This window comes from Haematobia irritans, chromosome 2 (genome assembly GCF_050003625.1).
Source record: "Haematobia irritans isolate KBUSLIRL chromosome 2, ASM5000362v1, whole genome shotgun sequence".
NCBI lineage: Eukaryota > Metazoa > Arthropoda > Insecta > Diptera > Muscidae > Haematobia > Haematobia irritans.
This window is the reverse complement of record NC_134398.1, coordinates 11,753,204-11,776,431: the sequence shown is the minus strand read 5'-3', so window position 1 is coordinate 11,776,431 and position 23,228 is coordinate 11,753,204. Positions and strand designations below refer to the sequence as shown.

The window sequence follows — 23,228 nt, the reverse complement described above, 5'->3', positions numbered from 1 at the left end:
TTTTGGCACAATTTTCAATAGAAGTAAAATGTTGACAAAATTTTCTACAGAAATAAAATTCTGGCAAAATTTTCTATAGAAATAAAATTTTGCAAAATTTTCTATAGAAATAAAATGTTAACAAAATTTTCTATAGGTTAGGTTAGGTTAGGTAAGGTGGCAGCCCGATGTATCAGGCTCACTTAGACTATTCAGTCCATTGTGATACCACATTGGTGAACTTTTAAAATTATCTATAGAAATAAAATGTTAACAAAATTTTCTATAGAAAAAACAATTTTGACAAAATTTTCTAAGAAATAAATTTTGACAAAATTATCTACAGAAAAAAAATTTTACAAAATTTTCTATCGAAATAAAATTTTGACAAAATTTTCTATACAAATAAAATTTTGTTAAAATTATCAATAGAAATAAAATTTTGCCACAATTTGCTATAAAAATAAATTTTGCAAAATTTTTCTAACTAAATAAAGTTTTGGAAAAATTTCTAACTAAATAAAATTTTGGGAAAATTTTGTAAAGAAATAAAACTGTGGCAAAATTTTCTATAGAAATAAAATTTTGACAAAATTTTCTATAGAAATAAAATTCTGGCAAAATATTAGAAATAAAACTGTGGCAAAATTTTCTATAGAAATAAAACTGTGGCAACATTTTCTATAGAAATAAAATTTTGCCAAAATTATCCATTTTGCCAAAATTTAATATGGAAATAAAAGTTTGACAATATTTTCTATAGAAATAAAATTTTGACAAAATTTCTATAGAAATAAATTTTGGTAAAAATTTTCTATAGAAATAAACCTGTGGCAACATTTTCTACAGAAATAAAATTTTGGCAAAATTTTCTATAGAAATAAAACTGTGGCAAAACTTTCTACAGAAATAAAACTCTGATAACATTTTCTATAGAAATAAAACTGTAGCAAAATTTTCTATAGAAATAAAATTATGGCAAAATTATCTATAGAAATAAAATTTTGACAAAATTTTCTATAGAAATAAATTTTGGCAGAATTTTCTATAGAAATAAAACTATGGCAAAATTTTCTACAGAAATAAAATTTTGGCAAAATTTTCTATAGAAATAAAACTGTGGCAAAATTTTCTTCAGAAATAAAATTCTGATAAAATTTTCTATAGAAATAAAACTGTAGCAAAAATTTCTACAGAAATAAAATTCTGATAAAATTTTCTATAGAAATAAAACTGTAGCAAAAATTTCTACAGAAATAAAATTCTGATAAAATTTTCTATAGAAATAAAACTGTAGCAAAATTTTCTATAGAAATAATATTTTGCGAAAATTTTCTGTAGAAATAAAATTTTGCCAAAATTTTCTTTGGAAATAAAATTTGGCCAAAATTCTTAAAAAAAAAAATTGGCAAAATTTTCTATAGTAATAAAATTTGGCAAAATTTTCTATAGAAATAAATGTTTGCAAAATTTTCTAAAGAAATAAATTTTGGGAAAATTTTCTATAGAAATAAAATTATGGCAAAATTATCTATAGAAATAAAATTTTGAGAAAATTTTCTATAGAAATAAATTTTGGCAGAATTTTCTATAGAAATAAAATTTTGGCAAAATTTTCTATAAAAAAAAAATCCAAAATTTTCTATACGAATAAAATTTTGTCAAAATTTTCTATAAAAATAAAGTTTTGCCAAAATTTTCTGTAGAAATAAAACTGTGGCAAAATTTTCTATTGAAATAAAGTTTTGCCAAAATTTTCTATGGAAAAAAAGTTTATCTTACGATTTTTTTGTGGTAAAGGTTAGCCTCCTACCACTAAAGTAATACTATAAAATAGATATAGGCACCTTCACTAGATCTGTATAGAATTTTTTACAGATATATGTCGATTTTTAAATAAAATTTGCACTTTTTTTCTGCATTGATATCAATGAAATTAAATAGCGAAGCAAATAAATGATTTTCATAAAATTTTCTCCAACACATTAGCGTTTATTGTGTACTTTTTCCGTTTCGCTGTAACCATAATTTTTGCTTATTAATATATTCCAGGAAAATCTCATTTTCCAAGTTCAAATTCCTGCCTAATAAAAAAAAAAAACAGTAGCATTATTGAAGGCTGTATTTAGGAATTTCCATAAAGGTGCATAAAATATGAACCAATTTTATCTTAAATTTATTTAAGATTACTCTTGCCGCATGATTAATGAACTTTTTGCATACTTTTTGGCGCCAACATATAAAATAATTTTAATTTGGAAAGGTATTGCTAAAATTACTACTGCAAATGGTATTTATAATTTTAATGGATACCATGGATTTTTCAGTAAACTGACTTCCGGAAAAACTACGCTATCGGAGCATTATAAAAATGTGACACCAAAATATAAAAAAAAATTATCTTTGGTTACAAAAAAAAATATCCTCAAAAATATGACTGCTTAAAGTAAGTAGCAACTGAAGGTGGCTATATATATTAAAAATCATATATTAAAAATAATAAAAAAAACTGACTGATATATATTAAAAATCGATGGGTAATGTGCGAAGGATGTAAGTGACATTTATCAAGCGTTTTACTAAAATGATTAAAGTGAACTCTACTTTTTTCTGTGTATTCTTCATCAATGAACTCAAAAATCGAAGCAAGGAAAATATTTGCTGCAAGTTTTCTTCTATTCCGTAACCCTCAATGTCTACATTTCCTGTTTCGCTATGAACTTTAAATCCTGGCTGTTTACACATACCCGGAAAATCTCATTTTCCAACTTCAAATCCCACCATTAAACACTCATTTCCTTTTCCGATAACTTCCTTTGTCACAGAATTCTGTCTGGAGGCTTATGTTCGATGGTGTGTATGCCATTTAATAAAACGCAATTGCCTTATTTAAGTTTCAATTAATTTTGTAACTTTTCATAGTGTCAACCTTAACGATTAAATTCTTAATTAACTTCATGTCGAGACATTGGAGACAATTTACTTTCATACTCTCAATAAGGCTCATTCCCCCACTTCTCGAAAATCTTATACAATTATCTTTGGGTGTATTTGTTAAATAAACTTCATTAATAAATTAATGCCTTCCCTTTTTTTGGCAGGATATAAAATCATAAATGAAATTAAAGTGGACATATTATATAGTTGTGTGGTGTTAAATAGCCAAAGGCACTTAAAAAGTTCTGGAAATTGGTCTTTTGGTAGAAGGTGAAGAAAATAAGGAGTTGGGCTTATGTCTTTATACCATATCCTTTTTGTAGTAAAACAATAATCCTTTGAATTGTAAAACAATAAGAGGTGAAAGTAAAATTTTCCATTACATTTGCGCTAATGGAGTTTTACGTTTTTTTTTGGCCAAGGGATTTCTCAAACGCAACAAAAGGACTAAAAAACCATTAAAAGATACTTACGTAATTTCGAACGTTTGCTACAGTCGATATTGTAGGGTAAATCACATTTCTCATCATTGGGACTGTAGTCATTGAAAACCATACCATCGGCACATAATTTTTCCGTTGCTACGCCATCACTACAAAATTCCAAGCGGATGTAAGCGGAAACGACAGGAAAATAAAACAAAAAGTGAAAATCATTAAAAATGTAACGACAAGGCATATGTGTGTGAAAAATCAACAAATAAAGAAAGTACAATGTCATCTGATTGCTGAGAAATATATTCCAACGTTCAATATACAAAGATAGTTTAGTGGTTAAGTAAGTTGGTAAGTTATATTGACAAAATTTTCTATAGAAATAACATTTTGAAAATTTTCTATAGAAATAAAATTTTGAAAATTTTCTACAGAAATAAAATTTTGGTAAAAAAAAATCCATAGAAATAAAATTTTACAAAGATTTTCTATAAAAACTAAATTTTGGCAAAGATTTTCTATAGAAATAAAATTTTAGCAAAATTTTCTATAGAAATAAACTTTTGACAAAATTTTCTATAGAAATAAAAATTTGAGAAAATTTTCAAAAGAAATCAAATGTTAAGCAAATTTTCTATATAAATCAAATTTTTGACAAAATTTTCTATGGAAATAAAATTTTGACAAAATTTTCTATGGAAGTAAAATTTTGACAAAATTTTCTATAGAAATAATATAGAATATAAAATTTTGACAAAATTTTCTATAGATATAAAATTTTGACAAGAAATCCATGGAGCTAAAATCTTGACAAAGATTTTCTCTGGAAATAAATTTTTGACAAGAATTCCATGGAAATAAAATCTTGACAAAATTTTCTATAGAAATAAATTTTGACAAAGATTTTCTATAGAAATAAAATGTTGACAAAATTTTCTATATACATAACATTTTCAGAAAATTCTCTTCAAAAATAAAATTTTGACTAAATTTTCTATAAAAGTACAATTTATACAAAATTGTCTATAGAAATAAAATTTTGATAACATTGTGACAAAAGTTTCAATAGAAAAAAAATTTCTATAGAAATCAAATTTTGACAAAATTTTCTATAGAAATGATATTTTGACAAAGTTTGCTAAAGAAAACAAATTTAGAGAAAATTTTCTATAGAAATAAAATTTGGACAAAATGTTCTACAGACTTTTAACAAAATTTTCTATAGAAATAAAATTTTGACAATATTTTCTATGGAAATAAAATTTTGAAAAAGTTCTCTATAGAAATAAAATTTTGAGAAAATTTTCTAAATAAATCAAATTTTTGACAAAATTTTCTATAGAAATAAAATTTTGATAAAATGTTCTATAGAAATAAATTTTCAATAGAAATAAAATTTTTGACAAAATTTTCCATAGAAATAAAATTTTGACAAAGTTTTCTTTAGAAATAAAATTTTGACAAAGTTTTCTTTAGAAATAAAACTTTGACGAAATTTTCTATAGAAATAAAATCTTGACAAAATTGTGACAACAGTTTCTATAGAATAAAAAATCTGTAGAAATAAAGTTGTGACACAATAGAAATAAAATTTTGCAAAAATTTTCTATAGAAATAAAATTTTGCAAAAATTTTCTATAGAAATAAAATTTTGCAAAAATTTTCTATAGAAATCAAATGTTGACAAAATTTTCTATAGAAATAAAATTTAGACAAAATTTTCTATAGAAATAAAGTTTTGACACAATTTTCTATAGAAATAAAATTTTGCAAAAATTTTCAATAGAAATAAAATTTTGCAAAAATGTTCTAAGAAATAAAATGTTGACAAAATTTTCTATAGAAATAAAAATTTGACAAAATTTTCTATAGAAATTAAAGTTTGACAAAATTTTCTATAGAAATAAAATTTAGACAAAGATTTTCTCTCGAAATAAAATTTTGAAAAAATTTTCTATATAAAAATATTACAAAATTTTCTATAGAAATAAAATTTTGACAAAATTTTCTATAGAAATAAAATTTTTACAAAATTTTCTATAGAAATAAAATTTTTGACAAAATTTTCCATTGAAATTAAATTTTGACAAAAATTTTCTATAGAAATAAAATTTTGACAAAATTTTCTATAGAAATAAAACTTTGACCAAATTTTCTATAGACATAAAATTTTAACAAAATTGTGACAAAAGTTTCTATAGAAAAAAAAAATTCTGTAGAAATAAAATTTTCTATAGAAATAAAATTTTGCAAAAATGTTCTATAGAAATAAAATTTTGCAAAAATTTTCTATAGAAATAAAATTTTGACAAAATTTTCTAAAAAAAATAAAAAAAAAACTTTAAAAAAACTTTAATTCTATATATATAATATAGAATTAAAGTTTTGACAATATTTTCTATAGAAAGAAAATTTTGACAAAACTTTCTATGCAAATAAAGTTTAAACAAAATTTTCAAAATAAAATTGTTGACAAAATTTTCACATAAATAAAATTTTGACAAAGTTTTCTTTAGAAATAAAATTTTGAAAAAATTTTCAATATAAATCAAATTTTTGACAAAATTTTCTATAGAAATAAAATTTTTGACAAAATATTCCATTGAAATAAAATTTTGACAAAAATTTTCTATAGAAATAAAATTTTGACAAAATTTTCTATAGAAATAAAACTTTGACCAAATTTTCTATAGACATAAAATTTTGACAAAATTGTGACAAAAGTTTCTATAGAAAATAAAATTTTGACAAAATTTTCTATAGAAATAAAATTTTGCAAAAATGTTCTATAGAAATAAAATTTTGCAAAAATTTTCTATAGAAATAAAATTTTGACAAAATGTTCTAAAAAAATAAAATATATATATAGAATTAAAGTTTTGACAATATTTTCTATAGAAAGAAAATTTTGACAAAACTTTCTATGCAAATAGGTTAAACAAAATTTTCGAAAAAAAATTTTTGACAAAATTTTCCATAGAAATAAAATTTTGACAAAGTTTTCTTTAGAAATAAAATTTTGAAAAAATTTTCTATATAAATCAAATTTTTGACAAAATTTTCTGTAGAAATAAAATTTTGAAAAAATTTTCTATATAAACCAAATTTTTGACAAAATTTTCTATAGAAATAAAATTTTGCCAAATTTTCTATAGAAATAAAATTTTTGACAAAATTTTCCATAAAAATAAAATGTTGAGAAAAAATTTTCTATAGAAATAAAATTTTGACAAAATTTTCTATAGAAATTAAACTTTGACCAAATTTTCTATAGAAATAAAATTTTGACAAAATTGTGACAAACGTTTCTATAGAAAAAAAAAGTCTGTAGAAATAAAATTTTGACAAATTTTTTTTTCTATAGAAATAAAATTTTGCAAAAATTTTCTATAGAAATAAAATTTTGCAAAAATTTTCTATAGAAATAAAATTTTGACAAAATTGTAGCAACAGTTTCTATAGAAAAAAAAATTCTGTAGAAATAAAATGTTGACAAAATTTTCTATGGAAATGATATTTTGACAAAGTTTGCTATAGAAATAAAATTTTGACAAAATTTTCTATAGAAATAAAATTGTGACAAAATTTTCTATAGAAATAAAATTTTTGACAAAATTTTCTATAGAAATAAATTTTTTACAAAATTTTCTATAGATTTAAAATTTTGACAAGAAATCCATGGGACTAAAATCTTGATAAAATCTTGATAAAAAATAACTTTCTATGGAAATAAAATTTTGCAAAAATTTTCTATAGAAATACAATTTTGACAAAATTTTCTATAGAAATAAAATTTTGACAAAATTTTCTATAGAAATAAAATTTTTGACAAAATTTTCTATAGAAATAAATTTTTTACAAAATTTTCTATAGATTTAAAATTTTGACAAGAAATCCATGGGACTAAAATCTTGATAAAATTTTATATAAAAATAATTTTTTGACAAACAATCCATAGAAATAAAATTTTGACAAAATTTTCTATAGAAATAAAATTTTGACACAATTTTCGCTAAAAAATAAATTTCTAACAAAATTTTCTATAGAAATAAAATTTTGACCAAATTTTCTATTAAAAATACATTTGTAACAAAATTTTCTATAGAAATAAAATTTTGACCAAATTTACTAAATTTGGACAACATTTTCTATTAAATAATATTTTGAGAAAATTTCCTATAGAAATACAATTTTCACAAAATTGTATATTGAATTGTACTTCGGCAAGATTTTCTATAGAAATAACATTTTTATAAAATTTTCGATAGAAATAAAATTTTGAGAAAAAAAATTAAAAATTTTTTACGACACACTATCTATTTTTAGATATCTATCTATCTCGTCTCCTTCGAGGTTTTCCAAACATATGGCCTACTTTTAATACCCTATTCCACAGTACGGCGTAGGGTATAAAAACATTTTCACACAAAACAAAAATGTATGGTCTTGTGGTATTGGTAACACTTTATGTCATCAACCCTGTATAGTTAAAATTTCTATGAAAAATTAATTCTTTCATATACTCAACTAAATCTACTTCATTAACTACACTCCCTTCCCCCATCGATAAGGCAAACAAAGGTACTTAGCCACAAACTCTCGCCAAGTGTAGTGCTTAAATCACCACCTGCATTGTTGTAGCCATTGACGATGTAACCCAAAGGACTTCACGACTAAATGAAGATTCAAAAGGTAATACAACATTTAATTGAGTGTTTCTCTTATTTAACATTAGCCACAGGGGGCATATCCTTAATGTGCTTGTTGGCTCACACAGATTCCTAACCGATCAAGAACACCACGCGAATACTGCCTCCCAATGTTCAACTGACACATTGAAGGTTGATTTGTGGTGGCGTTAAAACACATGCCAGACATCTTTAAGCTCTTTTGGGATGAGGGGATGGGATTGTTTGTAGGAAATATCGCAAGGATATTAAGGAGTGCTTGGGGAATTGACAGTAATAAGTTCTACTTTTCTGTATACAATGCTGCTATTAAGGGTGTCAGTAAGGGAATGTCGCCATAGGGAAAACCAAATTGACTTCACATTCAAATCCAACCAAACCCCAAAAAAAAACTGATCAGGCATTTTCTAATAAACATTTTTCTTTTATAGGATGCCATCACCCACTCAAAGCTCCCACCCTTTTCAGGTTCATCAGGTGGGAAGTGTTAAAGTAATTATTTGTATTAAGTGTCACATATAATTGATATTAAATTACACCTATGCTACCGGAAAGGGAAGTGGAAAGGCAAGAAGGATTAAAATTGAAATGAAATTTATGTTCAACGGATTGACGAAGATTGGTGTGGTGTTGTGAGTATGTGCGTGCGAAAAAGATTGATTGCTAGGAAGTAGGGCAATCAGGCAAACATAAATATTGTTAAACAGGACCCAAGGGACATTGGACAAGGGAAAAGTATACTTGAAGCATAATATATGTGAAGTGGATATGGATTCATGTAAATATGGGTCACTTTATGTCAAGTCACCTAAGTTTATTTCAAAATTTTAATTCTATAGAAAATTATGTAAAAATTTTATTTCTATAGAAAATTTTGCCAAAATTTTATTTCTATAGAAAATTTTGCCAAAATTTTATTTCTATAGAAAATTTTATAGAAAGTTTATTTCTATAGAAAATTTTGTCAAAATTTTAGTTTTACAGAAAGTTTTGTAAAAATTTTATTTCTATAGAAAATTTTGTCAAAATTTTATTTCTGTAGATAAATTTATCAAAATTTTATTTCCATAGAAAATATTGTCAAAAATTTATTTCTATAAAAATTCAGCCAAAACTTTATTTGTACAGAAATCTTTGTCAAAATTTTATTTCTATAGAAAAATTGATCAAAACTTTATTTCTATAGAAAATTTTGCTAAAACTTTATTTGCATATAAAGCTTTGTCAAACGTTTCTTTCTATAGAAAATTATGTCAAAATTTTATTTCTACAGAAAATTTTGTAAAAATTTTATTTCTATAGAAAATTTTGTCCAAATTTTATTTCTTTAGAAAATTTTGTGTGTTTGTGTGTTTTCTTTTGTCGAAAATTTTGTCAAAATTTTATTTCTATAGAAAATTTTGTTAAAATTGTATTTCTATAGAACATGTTGAAAAACTTTATTTGTATAGAAAATTTTGTCAAAATTTTATTTCTATAGAAAATTTTGTCCAAATTTTATTTCTATAGAAAATTTTGTCAAAATTTTAATTCTATAGAAAATTTTGTCAAAATTTTATTTCTAAAGAAAATTTTGTCAAAATTTTATTTCTATAGAAAATTTTGTCAAAATTTAAATTCTAAAGAAAATTTAGTCAAAATTTTATTTCTATAGAAAATTTAGTCAAAATTTTTCTTCTATAGAAAATTTTTCCAAAATTTTATTTCTATAGAAAATTTTGTCAACATTTTATTTCTATAGAAAATTTTGCAACATTTTATTTCTATAGAAAATTTTGTCAAAATCTTAATTCTATAGAACATTTTCTCAAAATTTTAAATCTATAGAAAATTTTCTCAAAATTTTAAATCTATAGAAAATTTTGTCAAAATTTTAATTATATATGTCTTTTGATACGTTAACAATAACGTGGATAACCAGTGTAGGATATACTCCACACCTCGACACGGACATTTTGACTATGTTCTTTTCCATACATAGATCATTTCATTTCAGCGGGAATCAGTTCTTCAAATTAACAGTTCATGGCAATTTTTTGGCATCACAATAATCAGCTTGATATCTGTATAGTTTGACAGGGTTTCAATACAATCAAAGTAAATCGTTTCCAATAAAAAATCAAATCACTTAACATGAAATGACTCATATATAAATGTAAAGCATATTTTTATTTAATATATTCCTCTAGAACCATAACAACCTCTTCAGATGTTAAAGAATTGAAGACAACATATTGTATTGTATTAATTCCTTTAAAGGATTCCTACTTACACGCATGCATAATATTTATCACATTGTTCGCCATCGGGGAAAAAGCCATCCGATTGTGGACACTGTTCGGTGGGCACATATTCTTCTTTGCTTGGTGGTGGATCTGTGGGCCGTTTAGGTAGATGACGTTGTGATTTTGGATGACCAGCTCCAACTTTGAAACCAGGACGTTGAGCCAAAGTGCAACCTGCAAATGAAAAAGAAATAAATTAACATTTTGCGATATATATTTCAAAAGAAGTAAATTCGATAGTTTGGTGGTGATGGAATTTCCTTTTCTTCTTCTTCTGGAGATAATAAATCAGATTACTTTTCTTATGAATAGGCTCATAGATAGCAATGCAGATTTAAATTGGTCAAAATTCTTTATTGAAAACAAGCAAATAAGAATTAAAGTTGGATGGTACCGACTTTTAATCTATTACTGAAAAATTTCTTTGTATAATTTTAGGCTGGAAATGTATCCACTCGAAAACAGCATGGTTACCAAAGTAAAAACTTAATAATAACCGCCGCAACCAAAAATGTTTCATTCCCTGAACATAGCTCTTACGAATTTTCAAATAATCGTCTGAAAGTAGGCAACTATTTTAATGTTGTATTATATGCAAATCTCATTACTACTCAGCACACGAAATTTCAAATCACTTTGCCCTTAAGCTGAAGTTCAGGCTCAGAGGTATAGAAGCCGTGAACCACTGTAAATTTCTATAGCAATAACATTTTGACTAAATTTTCTATAGAAATAAAATTTTGTTTGGTGGAATGGCAGAATTCTTGATGTTTTGGCAGATTTTACAAACTATTCCTCTTCAACTAAGATATACTTCACAATTTTTCTATAGAAATAATTTTTTGACAATTTTTTTATTGAAATAAAATTTTGATAAAATTTTCTATAGAAATAAAATTTTGATAAAATTTTCTATAGAAATTAAATTTTGACAAAATTTTCTAGAGAAATCCAATTTTGACAAAATAAAATTTTGAAAAATAGAAATAAAATTTTGAAAAATTTTCTATAGAAATACAATTTTGACAAAATATTATATAGCAGTAAAATGTTGACAAAATTTTCTATAGAAATAAAATTTTGACCAAATTTTTTATAAAAATTAACTATTGACAAAATTTTCTATACAAATAAAATTTTGACAACATTTTCTGCATAAATCAAATTTTTACAAAATTTTCTGCAGAAATAAAATAATTACAAAATTTTCTGTAGAAATAAAATTTTGACTATATAAAAATAAAATTGTGACAAAATTTTCGATAGAAATAAAATGTTAAAAAAATTATTCTATAGAAATAAAATTTTGAAAGTATGCATATATTTTAATTTTGTATTATACTCAAATTTCATTACTATTCAACACACGAAATTTCAAATCACTTTGCCTTTATGCTGAAGTTCAGGCTCAGAGGTATAGAAGCCGTGAACCACTATAGTTTTCATGCAAAGAATATAACATACGACAAAATTTCTATAGCAAAATTTTCTATAGCAAAAAAATTTGGACAAAATTTCCTATAGTAATAAAATTTTGACAATATTTTCTATAGAAATTAAATTTTTTTGTGGTGAAATGGCAGAATTCTTCATCTTTTGGCAGATTTTACAAACTATTCCTCTTCAACTAAGATGTACTAACAAAATTTTTAAAAATTTCTTTTACAAATAAAATTTTGATAAAATCTTCTATAGAAATAAAATTTTGACATAATATTCTATAGTAGTAAAATGTTGACAAAATTTTCTATTGAAATAAAAAAAAATTGGCAAACATAAAGTTTGGACAAAATTTTCTATACAAATAAAATTTTGACAAATTTTCTGCAGAAATCAAATTTTTACAAAATTTTCTGCAGAAATAAAATTTGTACAAAATTTTCTGTAGAAATAACATTTAAAAAAAAAATTCTTTAAAAGTAAAGAATTTGACAATATTTTCTATCAAAATAAAATTTTGACAATATTTTCTATAAAAATAAAATTATTACAAAATTGTCCATAGAAGTAAAATTTTGACAAAATTTTCTATAAAAATAAAATTTTGACAAAATTTTCTATAGAAGTAAAATTTTGACAAGAGTTTTCTATAGAAATAAAATTTTGACAAAATTTTCTACAGAAATCTAATTTTAAAAAAATGTTCTATAGAAATAAAATTTTGACAAAATTTCCTATACAAATAAAATTTTGACAACATTTTCTGCAGAAATAAAATTTTTACAAAATTGTGTGTAGAAATAAAATTTTTACAAAATTGTGTGTAGAAATAAAATTTTTACAAAATTTTCTTTAAAAATAAAGAATTTGACAATATTTTCTATAAAAATAAAATTTTGACAAAATTTTGCATAGAAATGAAGTGTTGACAAAATTTTCTATAGCAATAAAATTTTGCCAAAATTTTCTATAGCAATGAAATTTTGACAAAATTGTCAATAAAAATAAAACTTGGACAAAATTTTCTATAGCAATAAGATTTTGACAAAATTTTCTGTAAAAATAAAATTTTGACAATATTTTCTATAGAAATACAATTTTGACAAAATGTTCCATAGAAATAAAATTTTAACAAAATTTTCTACAGAAATAAAAATTTGACAAAATTTTCTATAGAAAAAAATGTTGACAAAATTATGTATTGAAATAAAAAAATTTGCAAAATTTCCTACAGAAATCCAATTTTGACAAAATTTTCTATAGAAATAAAATTTTGACAAATTTTCTATAGAAATAAAATTTTCACAAAATATTATATGGAAATAAAATGTTGACAAAATGTTCTATTGAAATAAAAAAAAAAATTAAAAATTTTCGATAGAAATAAAATTTTGACCAAATTTTTTATAAAAATTAAATTTTGACAACATTTTCTACAAAACTAAAGTTTGGAAAACGTTTTCTACAAAAATAAAATTTTAAAAAAAATTTTTTAATAGAAATAAAATTTTGACAAAATTTTCTATAGAAATAAAATTTTAACAAAATTTTCTACAGAAATCCAATTATGACAAAATATTCTATAGAAATAAAATTTTGACAAATTTTCTATAGAAATAAAATTATGACAAAATATTCTATAGTAATAAAATGTTGTCAAAATTTTCTATTGGAATAAAAAAAATTGGCAACATTTTCTATAGAAATAAAATTTTGACAAAATTTTCTACAAAAATAAATTTTATGCAACATTTTCTATAAAAATAAAGTTTTGACAAAATTGTCTATACAAATAAAATTTTGACAAAATTTTCTACAAAAATCAAATTTTTACAAAATTTTCCACAGAAATAAAATTTTGGCAAAATTTTCCACAGAAATAAATTTTTTACAAAATTTTCTTTAAAAATAGAGATTTTCATAACACTTTCTATTAAAATAAAATTTTAAAAAAATTTTCCAGAGAAATGAAATGTTGACAAAGTTTTCCATAGAAATGAAATGTTGACAAAATTTTCTATAAAAATACAATTTTGACAAAATTTTGTATAGAAATCAAATTTTGACAAAATTTTCTATAGAAATAAAATTTTGACAAAATTTTCTATAGAAATCAAATTTTTTTGTCAAAATTTTATTTTTCAATAAAAATAAAATTTTGACAAAATTTTCTATAGAAATAAAATTGTTACAAAATTTTCACAAAAATGGGTTGATTTGATTCCCTGAGCCCTTATGTATTTTCAAACGCCTAAAATTATGCAAATATTTTAAGTTTTTATTCCATGTAAATGTTTTTACTCCCCAGCATAGTCAATATCAAAGATGTAGAGCCATACAAAGAAGAACCATTAAATGTATTTTATTTTCTCCTAAAATTCTTCTTGTGTTAACAACACCGTCACGTTATTTAGAAATGAAACGGACATGATCACATCGCACAGAAACGCATCGCGTAGAAAACCCCAAAATGTAATGTAACAAATGTCCATTCAGATGTCAAAACGAGAATGGTTATTTTGTTGTCACGAACCAAAGCTCACATGTGCAGTTGGTAATGGTGTTCTAAAAGACCAGGAAAGTAGAAACGCTTCGTTTTTCCAGAATACAAGAGTAAATGCTCTGGTTTATTTATTTAATTTTTTTAGTTACTTTTTCTGATTTTTATTTTTCTCTCCTCTAATAGGAAATTATATTGTCTTTTTGTATTGTCCATTACATTGTGACTTATGGTATTTTCTTTAAATATCACATTGCTCTATGTCCACCATAGCTTTTTGTTTGTAGCACAGCTTTACACTTTTTCGATTGTGTTTCTATGTTTGGCTCTTACGATCTGACAAATACCTCTTGCTTAGTCCCTACGTTAACATGACAAATTAATTACTTTTTTCAATAGACTCGATATAGTCCAATTGAAAATTTACAAAAAAGGATTTAAGATATTTTCTTGTGCACAATGTGAAAACATTAAATGACAAGGGCATATAAAATATTTAGTATTATTTCAGCAATTAATGAGAAAAAAATAGAAAATTGAATTGGAAATTATAGCATACTCTAAGGCAACGTGGAATAAGAAATTATAGCATACTCTAAAGTAAGTTTGTATAAATGAAGAGTTTTTTGTATTCAAAGAAGTTCAACAAAATAGATTCGAAATCACAGCTTTTAATATAACTAAAATACTTTAAATGAAAAGGACTTATTTGACATATGTCCTTTGTCCTATGGAAAGTTGAATTGGAAACTATAGCATACTTTAAGGCAAAGTTGAAAATGAAATTATAGCATACTCTCAGAAAGCCACCGAGGTGCAATGGTTAGCATGCCTGCCTTGTATACACAAGGTCGTGGGTTCGATTCCTGCTTCGACCGAACACCAAAAAAGTTTTTCAGCGGTGGATTATCCCACCTCAGTAATGCTGGTGAGATTTCTGAGGGTTTAAGTAAGGGTCTAAGAGGTTTCACTGCAATGTGGAACGCCGTTCGGATTCGGCTATAAAAAGGAGGTCCCTTGTCATTGAGCTTAACATGGAATCAGGCAGCACTCAGTGATAAGAGAGAAGTTCACCAATATGGTATCACAATGGACTGAATAGTCTAAGTGAGCCTGATACATCGGACTTTGTCATTCCGGTTATAACACATCGAAATGTTGCTCTAAGACCCCATAAAGTATATATATTCTGGGTCGTATAGCCCCCATATAAACGGACCCCCAGATTTGGCTTGCGGAGCCTCTAAGAGAAGCAAATTTCATCCGCTCCGCCTGATGTAGTCTCTAACAACCGTGCAAAAATTGGTCCACATCGGCTCCGCCTGATGTAGTCTCTAACAACCGTGCAAAAATTGGTCCACATCGGTCCATAATTACGTATAGCCCCCATATAAACCGATCCCCAGATTTGGCTTGCGGAGCCTCAAAAATAAGCAAATTGCATCCGATCCGGCTGAAATTTTGGTACATGGTGTTGGTATATGGTCTTTAATAACCATGCAAAAATTGGTCCACATCGGTCCGTAATTATATATATACCGATCCCCCAGATTTGACCTCCGGAGCCTCTTGGAGGAGCAAAATTCATCAGATCCGGTTGAAATTTGGTACATTGTGCTAGTGTATGGCCGATAACAATCATGCCAAAATTGGTCCGTATCCATCTATATTCTATATAGCTCCCAAATAAACCGATCCCCAAATCACAGAAAAATCACGATTGCCACTCACTTTGCAAAATCGTCCAAAACACCAAACAGTAAAAAATCTTAACATATAAAAGGTCGTGGGTTCGATTCCTGCTACGACCGAACACCAAAAAGTTTTTCAGCGGTGGATTATCCCACCTCAGTAATGCTGGTGACATTTCTGAGGGTTTCAAAGCTTCTCTAAGTGGTTTCACTGGAATGTGGAACGCCGTTCGGACTCGGCTATAAAAAGGAGGTCCCTTGTCATTGAGCTTAACATGGAATCGGGCAGCACTCAGTGATAAGAGAGAAGTTCACCACTGTGGTATCACAATGGACTGAATAGTCTAAGTGAGCCTGATACATTGGGCTGCCACATAACCTAACCTAACCTAACATATAAAATAGGGCATTGGATGGTTAATGATACTTTCAGCTGAAAAACACTTTTTTGTGAGTAATTAATGTGATATTTTATATTTGATATTTAAGATCAATATATTATTTTGTAAATCCCTAAAAGTATGCTATATAAATATTAAAAATATAACCAAATATTTTTTAAAGGCTTCCAACATGTCAGTGCTGCCAGCTAGGGCTCAACTACTCATATATGATATTACCATAAATATTGTAAAAAAAATTGTTGGTTGCTTTCAGCTGAAGAAAAAAAGTGTGTATCTAATTGATGTGTGTGACACAATATTCCAATGATATTTTGTGAAAATCCAGGTATTTAACGCCCATCTCATAATATTTTCTAAATTCCTAAAAGTATGCTACATAAATATACAGAAATTTCACCTTGTACCTTTTTAGCCATTCTCATAAGTACAAATTATCAAAACTGGAAATTTTGATTCTAGGATTTGACATTTTGGCATAAGGTATAGAATCAAACAATGAGTCAATCAAACCAGCCACGGTTCCACCCGTTATCAGTTAAATTGCCATAAATATTCGAATATTCGAAACATTTTTATACCCTCCACCATAGGATGGGGGGTATATTAACTTTGTCATTCCGTTTGTAACACATCGAAATATTGCTCTAAGACCCCATAAAGTATATATATGTTCTGGGTCGTGGTGAAATTCTGAGCCGATCTGAGTATGTCCGTCCGTCCGTCCGTCCGTCCGTCCGTCCGTCTGTTGAAATCACGCTAACTTCCGAACGAAATAAGCTATCGACTTGAAACTTGGCACAAGTAGTTGTTATTGATGTAGGTCGGATGGTATTGCAAATGGGCCATATCGGTCCACTTTTACGTATAGCCCCCATATAAAAGGACCCCCAAATTTCGCTTGCAGACCCTCTAAGAGAAGCAAATTTCATCCGATTCGGCTGAAATTTGGTACATGGTGTTAGTATATGGTCTCTAACAACCATGCAAAAATTGGTCTACATCAGTCCATAATTATATATAGCCCCCAAATAAACCGATCCCCCGATTTGGCTTGCAGAGCCTCTAAGAGAAACAAATTTCATCCGATCCGGCTGAAATTTGGTACATGATGTTAGTATATGGTCTCTAATGACCATGCAAAAATTGGTCCATATTGGTCCATAATTATATATAGCCCCCATATAAACCGATCCCCCGATTTGGCTTGTAGAGCCTCTAAGAGAAACAATTTTAATCCGATCCGGCTGAAATTTGGTACGTGATGTTAGTATATGGTCTCTAATGACCATGCAAAAATTGGTCCATATCGGTCCATAATTATATATAGCCCCCATATAAACCGATCACCAGATTTGACCTCCGGAGCCTCTTGGAAGACCAAAATTCATCGGATTCAGTTGAAATTCGGTACGTGGTGTTAATATATGGCCTCAAGCACCCATGCAAAAATTGGTCGATATTGGTCCATAATTATATATAGGCCCCATATAAACCGATCCCCAGATTTGACCTCCGGAGCACCTTGGAAGAGCAAAATTCATCCCATTCGGTTGAAATTTGGTACGTAATGTTAGTATATGGTATCCAACAACCATGCAGGAATTGGTTCCTATCAGTCCATAATTATATATAGCTCCCATATAAACCGATCGCCAGATTTGACGTCCGGTGCCTTTTGGAGAAGCAAAGATCATCCGATCTGGTTGAAATTTGGTATGTGGTGATAGTATATGATATTTAACAACCATGCCCAAAGTGGTACATATCAGTCCATAATCATTTATAGCCCCCTTATAAACCGATTTGGTTTTGGAGCCTCGTGGAGGAGCAAATTTCATCCGAGTGAGTTGAAATTTGTGGATGACAGCCTTTCGTAGAAGTTTCTACGCAATCCATGGTGGAGGGTACATAAGATTCGGCCTGGCCGAACTTACGGCCGTATATACTTGTTTTTTGCTGCTTTTAGCTGAAACATTGATTTGATTGGCATAATATTGTAATTATATTTGCTAAACCTTTTTCTACTATGCATCCAATATTGTTTTTCTAAATTCCTAAAAGTATGTTACATAAATATAGAATAATTTTATCGCTTACTTTTTTTAAGCCATTATCATAAATACAAATTGAAACAACTTGAAATTTTCATTCTAAGGGTTAGAATCAAAGAATGAGTCAATCAAACCAGCCACGGCTCCACTCCTCATCAGTTCAATTGCCATAGATATTCAACATTCGAAAAACGTAAAAATGTGTTTTCTGCTTTTAACTGAAACATTTGTGTAAGTAATTGATGTGTATAGCATAATATTGTAATGATATTTGCTAAAAAATTTTTCTATTTAGGATCCATCTTATATTATTTTCCAAATTCCTAAAAGTATGCTACATAAATATAAAGTAATTTTGCTATATACTTTTTAAGACATTCTCATATTTAAAACTTTTTTAAAATTTGGAATTTGTATTGTATTTCCTAATATTTTTGAGATCCAAGTAATAACATTTTCACAATACCTAAAAGTATGCTACATAAATTTAATTTAATTGCTTCTTATCGCTTATATGATATCTAAATGTTTTTTATAAACTCCTAAAACTATGCTATAATAATATTTAAAATAAGTTCTTTTTATCCTGTAAACTTTATAATGTGTACAAAAAGAATTAAATAAAGCTTAAATTTTTTTCTATCCGGTATACAGAAATTCCAAGTTCCGATTTTTTTCTCCATCTCTCTTTTTCTCTCCTCTTCAACATGTCATCATGTCATAAGTTCGTTCTTTCATTTATTCGTTTCTCTTTTATTGTAAAGTCTTTTTTTTTTGACATATTCAAGTGTCAACTAATTAATCCCTTCACGCTAATTTCCTAAGCTCTTAATATCAGCCATTAAATATGAGTGGATGTGAAAAAAACTCAAATAAGAACTCGAGTTATTTGGTGTAAGAGACATACCCATTTACAATTTCTGAAGGTGTTACATTTTAAGGGCCTTTTGATGATAGAATGGAATAAATAAAATTATGGAAATTTGCAATTAGAGTTTTATTTTGGACATTTCATAATTTACATAAAAAATTCTGTATGATCTGAATATCAAGTAGATTATGAGGAGAGAAAGTCTAAGATACCTATATTCTTTAATATTTACACGTCGTATGCGTTGTGATGAGACAGATTTTGACACAGTTTTCTAGAGAAATAAAATTTTGACAACATTTTCTATAGAAATACAATTTTGACAAAATTTTCTATAGAAATAACATTTTGACAAAATTTTCTATAGAAAAAAAATTTGGCAAAATTTTCTATGAAAATAAAATTTTGATAAACTGTTCTTTAGAAATAAAATTTTGTTACACTTTTCTATAGAAATAAAATTTTGACAAAATTTTCTATAGAAATAAAATTTTGACAATATTTTCTATATAGATAAAATTTTGTTAAAATTTTCTATAGAAATAAAATTTTGTTAAAATTTTCAATAAAAATAACATTTTTTTAATCTCTTCGATAGAAATAAAATTTTCAATGGAACTAAAATTTTGATAAAATTTTGTATAGAAATAAAATTTTGATAAAATTTTCTATGGAAATAAAATGTTGACAAAATTTTCTATAGAAATAACATTTTGTTACACTTTTGGATAGAAATAAAATTTTGACAGTTTTCAAGAGAAATAAAATTTTGCCAAAATTTTCTATAGAAATAAAATTTTGACAAAATTTTTGATAGAACTAAAGTTTTAGTAAAATTTTCTATAGAAATAAAATTTTGTTAAACTTTTCGATGGAAATAAAATTTTGATAAAATTTTCTATGGAAATGGAAATAAAATTTTGATAAAATTTTCTATGGAAATAAAATTTTGATAAAATTTCCTAGAAAAAAATTTGGCAAAATTGTCTATGGAAATAAAATTTTGTTAAACTCTTCCAGAAATAAACTTTTGACAAAATTTTCTATAGAAATAAAATTTTGATAAAATTTTCTATAAAAAATGGCAAAATTTGCTATGGAAATAAACTTTTGATAAAATTTTCCATAGAAATAAAATTTTGTTACACTTTTCGATAGAAATAAAATTTTGACAAAGATTTCGCTAGAAATAAAATTTTGACAAAATTTTCTATAGAAATAACATTTTGACAAAATTTTCTATATCAATAAAATGTTGACAACATTTTTTATAGAAATAAAATTTTGACAAAATTTTCTATTGTAATAAAATGTGTAAAAAGTTTTCTCGAATTTATCGAAAAATATTTACTGTTTAGTAAAAATTCCTAAAGTTTTCCGTTCTAGTCAGTTCATTGTTTTTTGAGTGTAACGCGTACAAAATTCCATCAAAATCAATAAGCTTGTTGTCGGAAGAAAATTTTGATAAAATTTTGTATAGAAATACAATTTTGATAAAATTTTCTATGGAAATAAAATTTTGATAACATTTTCTATGGAAATAAAATTTTGACAAAATTTTCTATAGAACTAAAATTTTGTTATACTTTTCGATAGAAATAAAATTTTGACACAATTTTCTATAGAAATAATATTTTGAAAAAATTTTCTATAGAAATAAAGTTTTGCCAAAATTTTTTATAGAAATAAAATTTTGACATAATTTTCGATAGAACTAAAGTTTTAGTAAAATTTTCTATAGAAATAAAATTTTGTTTAACTTTGCGATGGAAATAAAATGTTGTAAAAATTTTCTACAGAAATAAAACAAATTTTTTTACAAAAAATCTATAGAAATAAAATACAAACAAAATTTTCTATAGAAAAAAAATTTTGTTACACTTTTCGATACAAATAAAATTTTTACAAAGATTTCGGTAGAAATAAAATGTTTAAAAAGTTTTCTATAGAAATAAAATTTTGACAAAATTTTCTATATCAATAAAATTTTGACAAAATTTTGTATAGAAATCAAATTTAAAGAAAATTTTCTATAGAAATCAAATTTAAAGAAAATTTTCTATAGAAATAAAATTTCGACAAAATTTCTATAGAAATAAAATTTTGACAAAATTTTCTATAGAAAAAAATTTTGTTAAACTTTTCGATAGAAATAACATTTTGACAAAATTTTCTATATCAATAAAAGTTTGACAATATTTTTCATAGAAATAAAATTTTGACAAAATTTTCTATTGTAATAAAATGTGTAAAAAGTTTTCTCGAATTTATCGGAAAATATTTACAGTTTAGTAAAAACTTCCTACAGTTTAGTAAAAACTTCCTAAAAAACTTCCACAATTCCATCAATATCAATAAGCCTGTTGTCGGAAGTAACATATTAATTATATATTAATTTTATCTTTTCCACCGTTCATACTCGATCTGGAAGAATTTGATAGACTTCTACAAAATCTATAGACTCAAATTTAAGTCGGCTAATGCACTAGGGTGGAAAACAATGTTAGTAAAAAAATATGAGAAACGTTTAAATCTGAAGCAATTTTAAAGAAACTTCGAAAAAGTTTATTATGATTTATCGCTCGATATATATGTATTAGAAGTTTATGAAAATTAGAGTCATTTTTACAACTTTTCGACTAAGCAGGTGCGATTTAACAAGGAAAATGTTGGTATTTTGACCATTTTTGTCGAAATCAGAAAAACATATATATGGGAGTTATATCTAAATCTGAACCGATGTCAACCAAATTTGGCACGCATAGGTACAATACTAATTTTACTCCCTGTGCAAAATTTCAAATAAATCGGAGTAAAACTCTGGCTTCTGGGACCGTATTAGTCCATATCGGGCGAAAATATATATATGTGAACCTATATCTAAATCTGAACCGATTTCAATCAAATTTGACACATATGACTATACTACCAATTGTACTCCTTGTGCAAAATTTCAAGCTAATCGGGATAAAACTCTGGCTTCTGGGTTCATATAAGTGCATATCGGGCGAAAGCTATATATGGGAGCTATATCTAAATCTGAATCGATTTCAACCAAATTTGGCACGCATAGCTACAATGCTAAATCTACTCCCTGTGCAAAATTTCAACCAAATTGGGCCAAAACTCTGGCTTTTAGGACCATATTAGTCCATATCGGGCGAAATATATATATGGGAGCTATATCTAAATCTGAACGGATTTCAATCAAATTTTGCACACTTGACTATACTACTAATTGTACTCCTAGCGAAAAATTTCAACCAAATTCGGTAAAAAATCTGGCTTCTGGGGCCATATAAGTCCATATCAGGCGAAAGATATATATGGGAGCTATATCTAAATCTGAACCGATTTCAATCAAATTCTGCACACTTGACAATACGACTAAGTGTTATGTTTGTACAAAATTTCAAGCAAATCGGTATAAAATTCTGCCTGGTGGGTCCATATTAGTGCATATCGGGCGAAAGATATATATATGGGAGCTATATCTAAATCAGAACCGATTTCTTCCAAAATCAATAGGGTTCTATTCTGACCTAAATTAGGAACATGTGCCAAATTTGAAGGCATAGGACTTAAATTGCGACCTAGACTTTGATCACAAAAATGTGTTCACAGACAGACGGACGGACGGACATGGTTATATCGACTCAGGGACCCAACCTTAGCATTATTGCCAAAGACACCATGTGTCTATCTCGTCTCCTTCTGGGTATTAGAAACATATGCACTAACTTATAATACCCTGATCCACAGTGTGGTACAGGGTATAACCTATTTATTTTTTGTAAAATATTTATAGAGCATTCCTTCCTGTCTTTCCACACTGGCTACGTGTAGTAGTTGTGAGTACCATAATCATGTTACGATGAAGTTTTGCTTATACAAATTTGTGTTTCTTTACAAGAGATTTTCCTGGGGTCCTCCAGTCATCTTTTCCAC

At 26.0% G+C, this 23,228-nt stretch overlaps 1 protein-coding gene across 2 annotated transcripts in view; it reads right to left on the bottom strand.

The window, feature by feature from the left end:
- The window catches only part of obst-B (obstructor-B), a 64,365-nt gene that overhangs the window by 28,212 nt on the left and 12,925 nt on the right, over positions 1 to 23,228 (bottom strand). For both annotated transcript variants that reach the window (XM_075293360.1, XM_075293361.1), the window contains exons 3-4: positions 10,311 to 10,497; positions 3,390 to 3,508 (exon numbers count right to left, since the gene is read on the bottom strand). In XM_075293360.1, the coding sequence (XP_075149475.1) occupies positions 3,390 to 3,508; positions 10,311 to 10,497 (306 nt within the window). The remainder of the gene's footprint in view (positions 1 to 3,389; positions 3,509 to 10,310; positions 10,498 to 23,228) is intronic.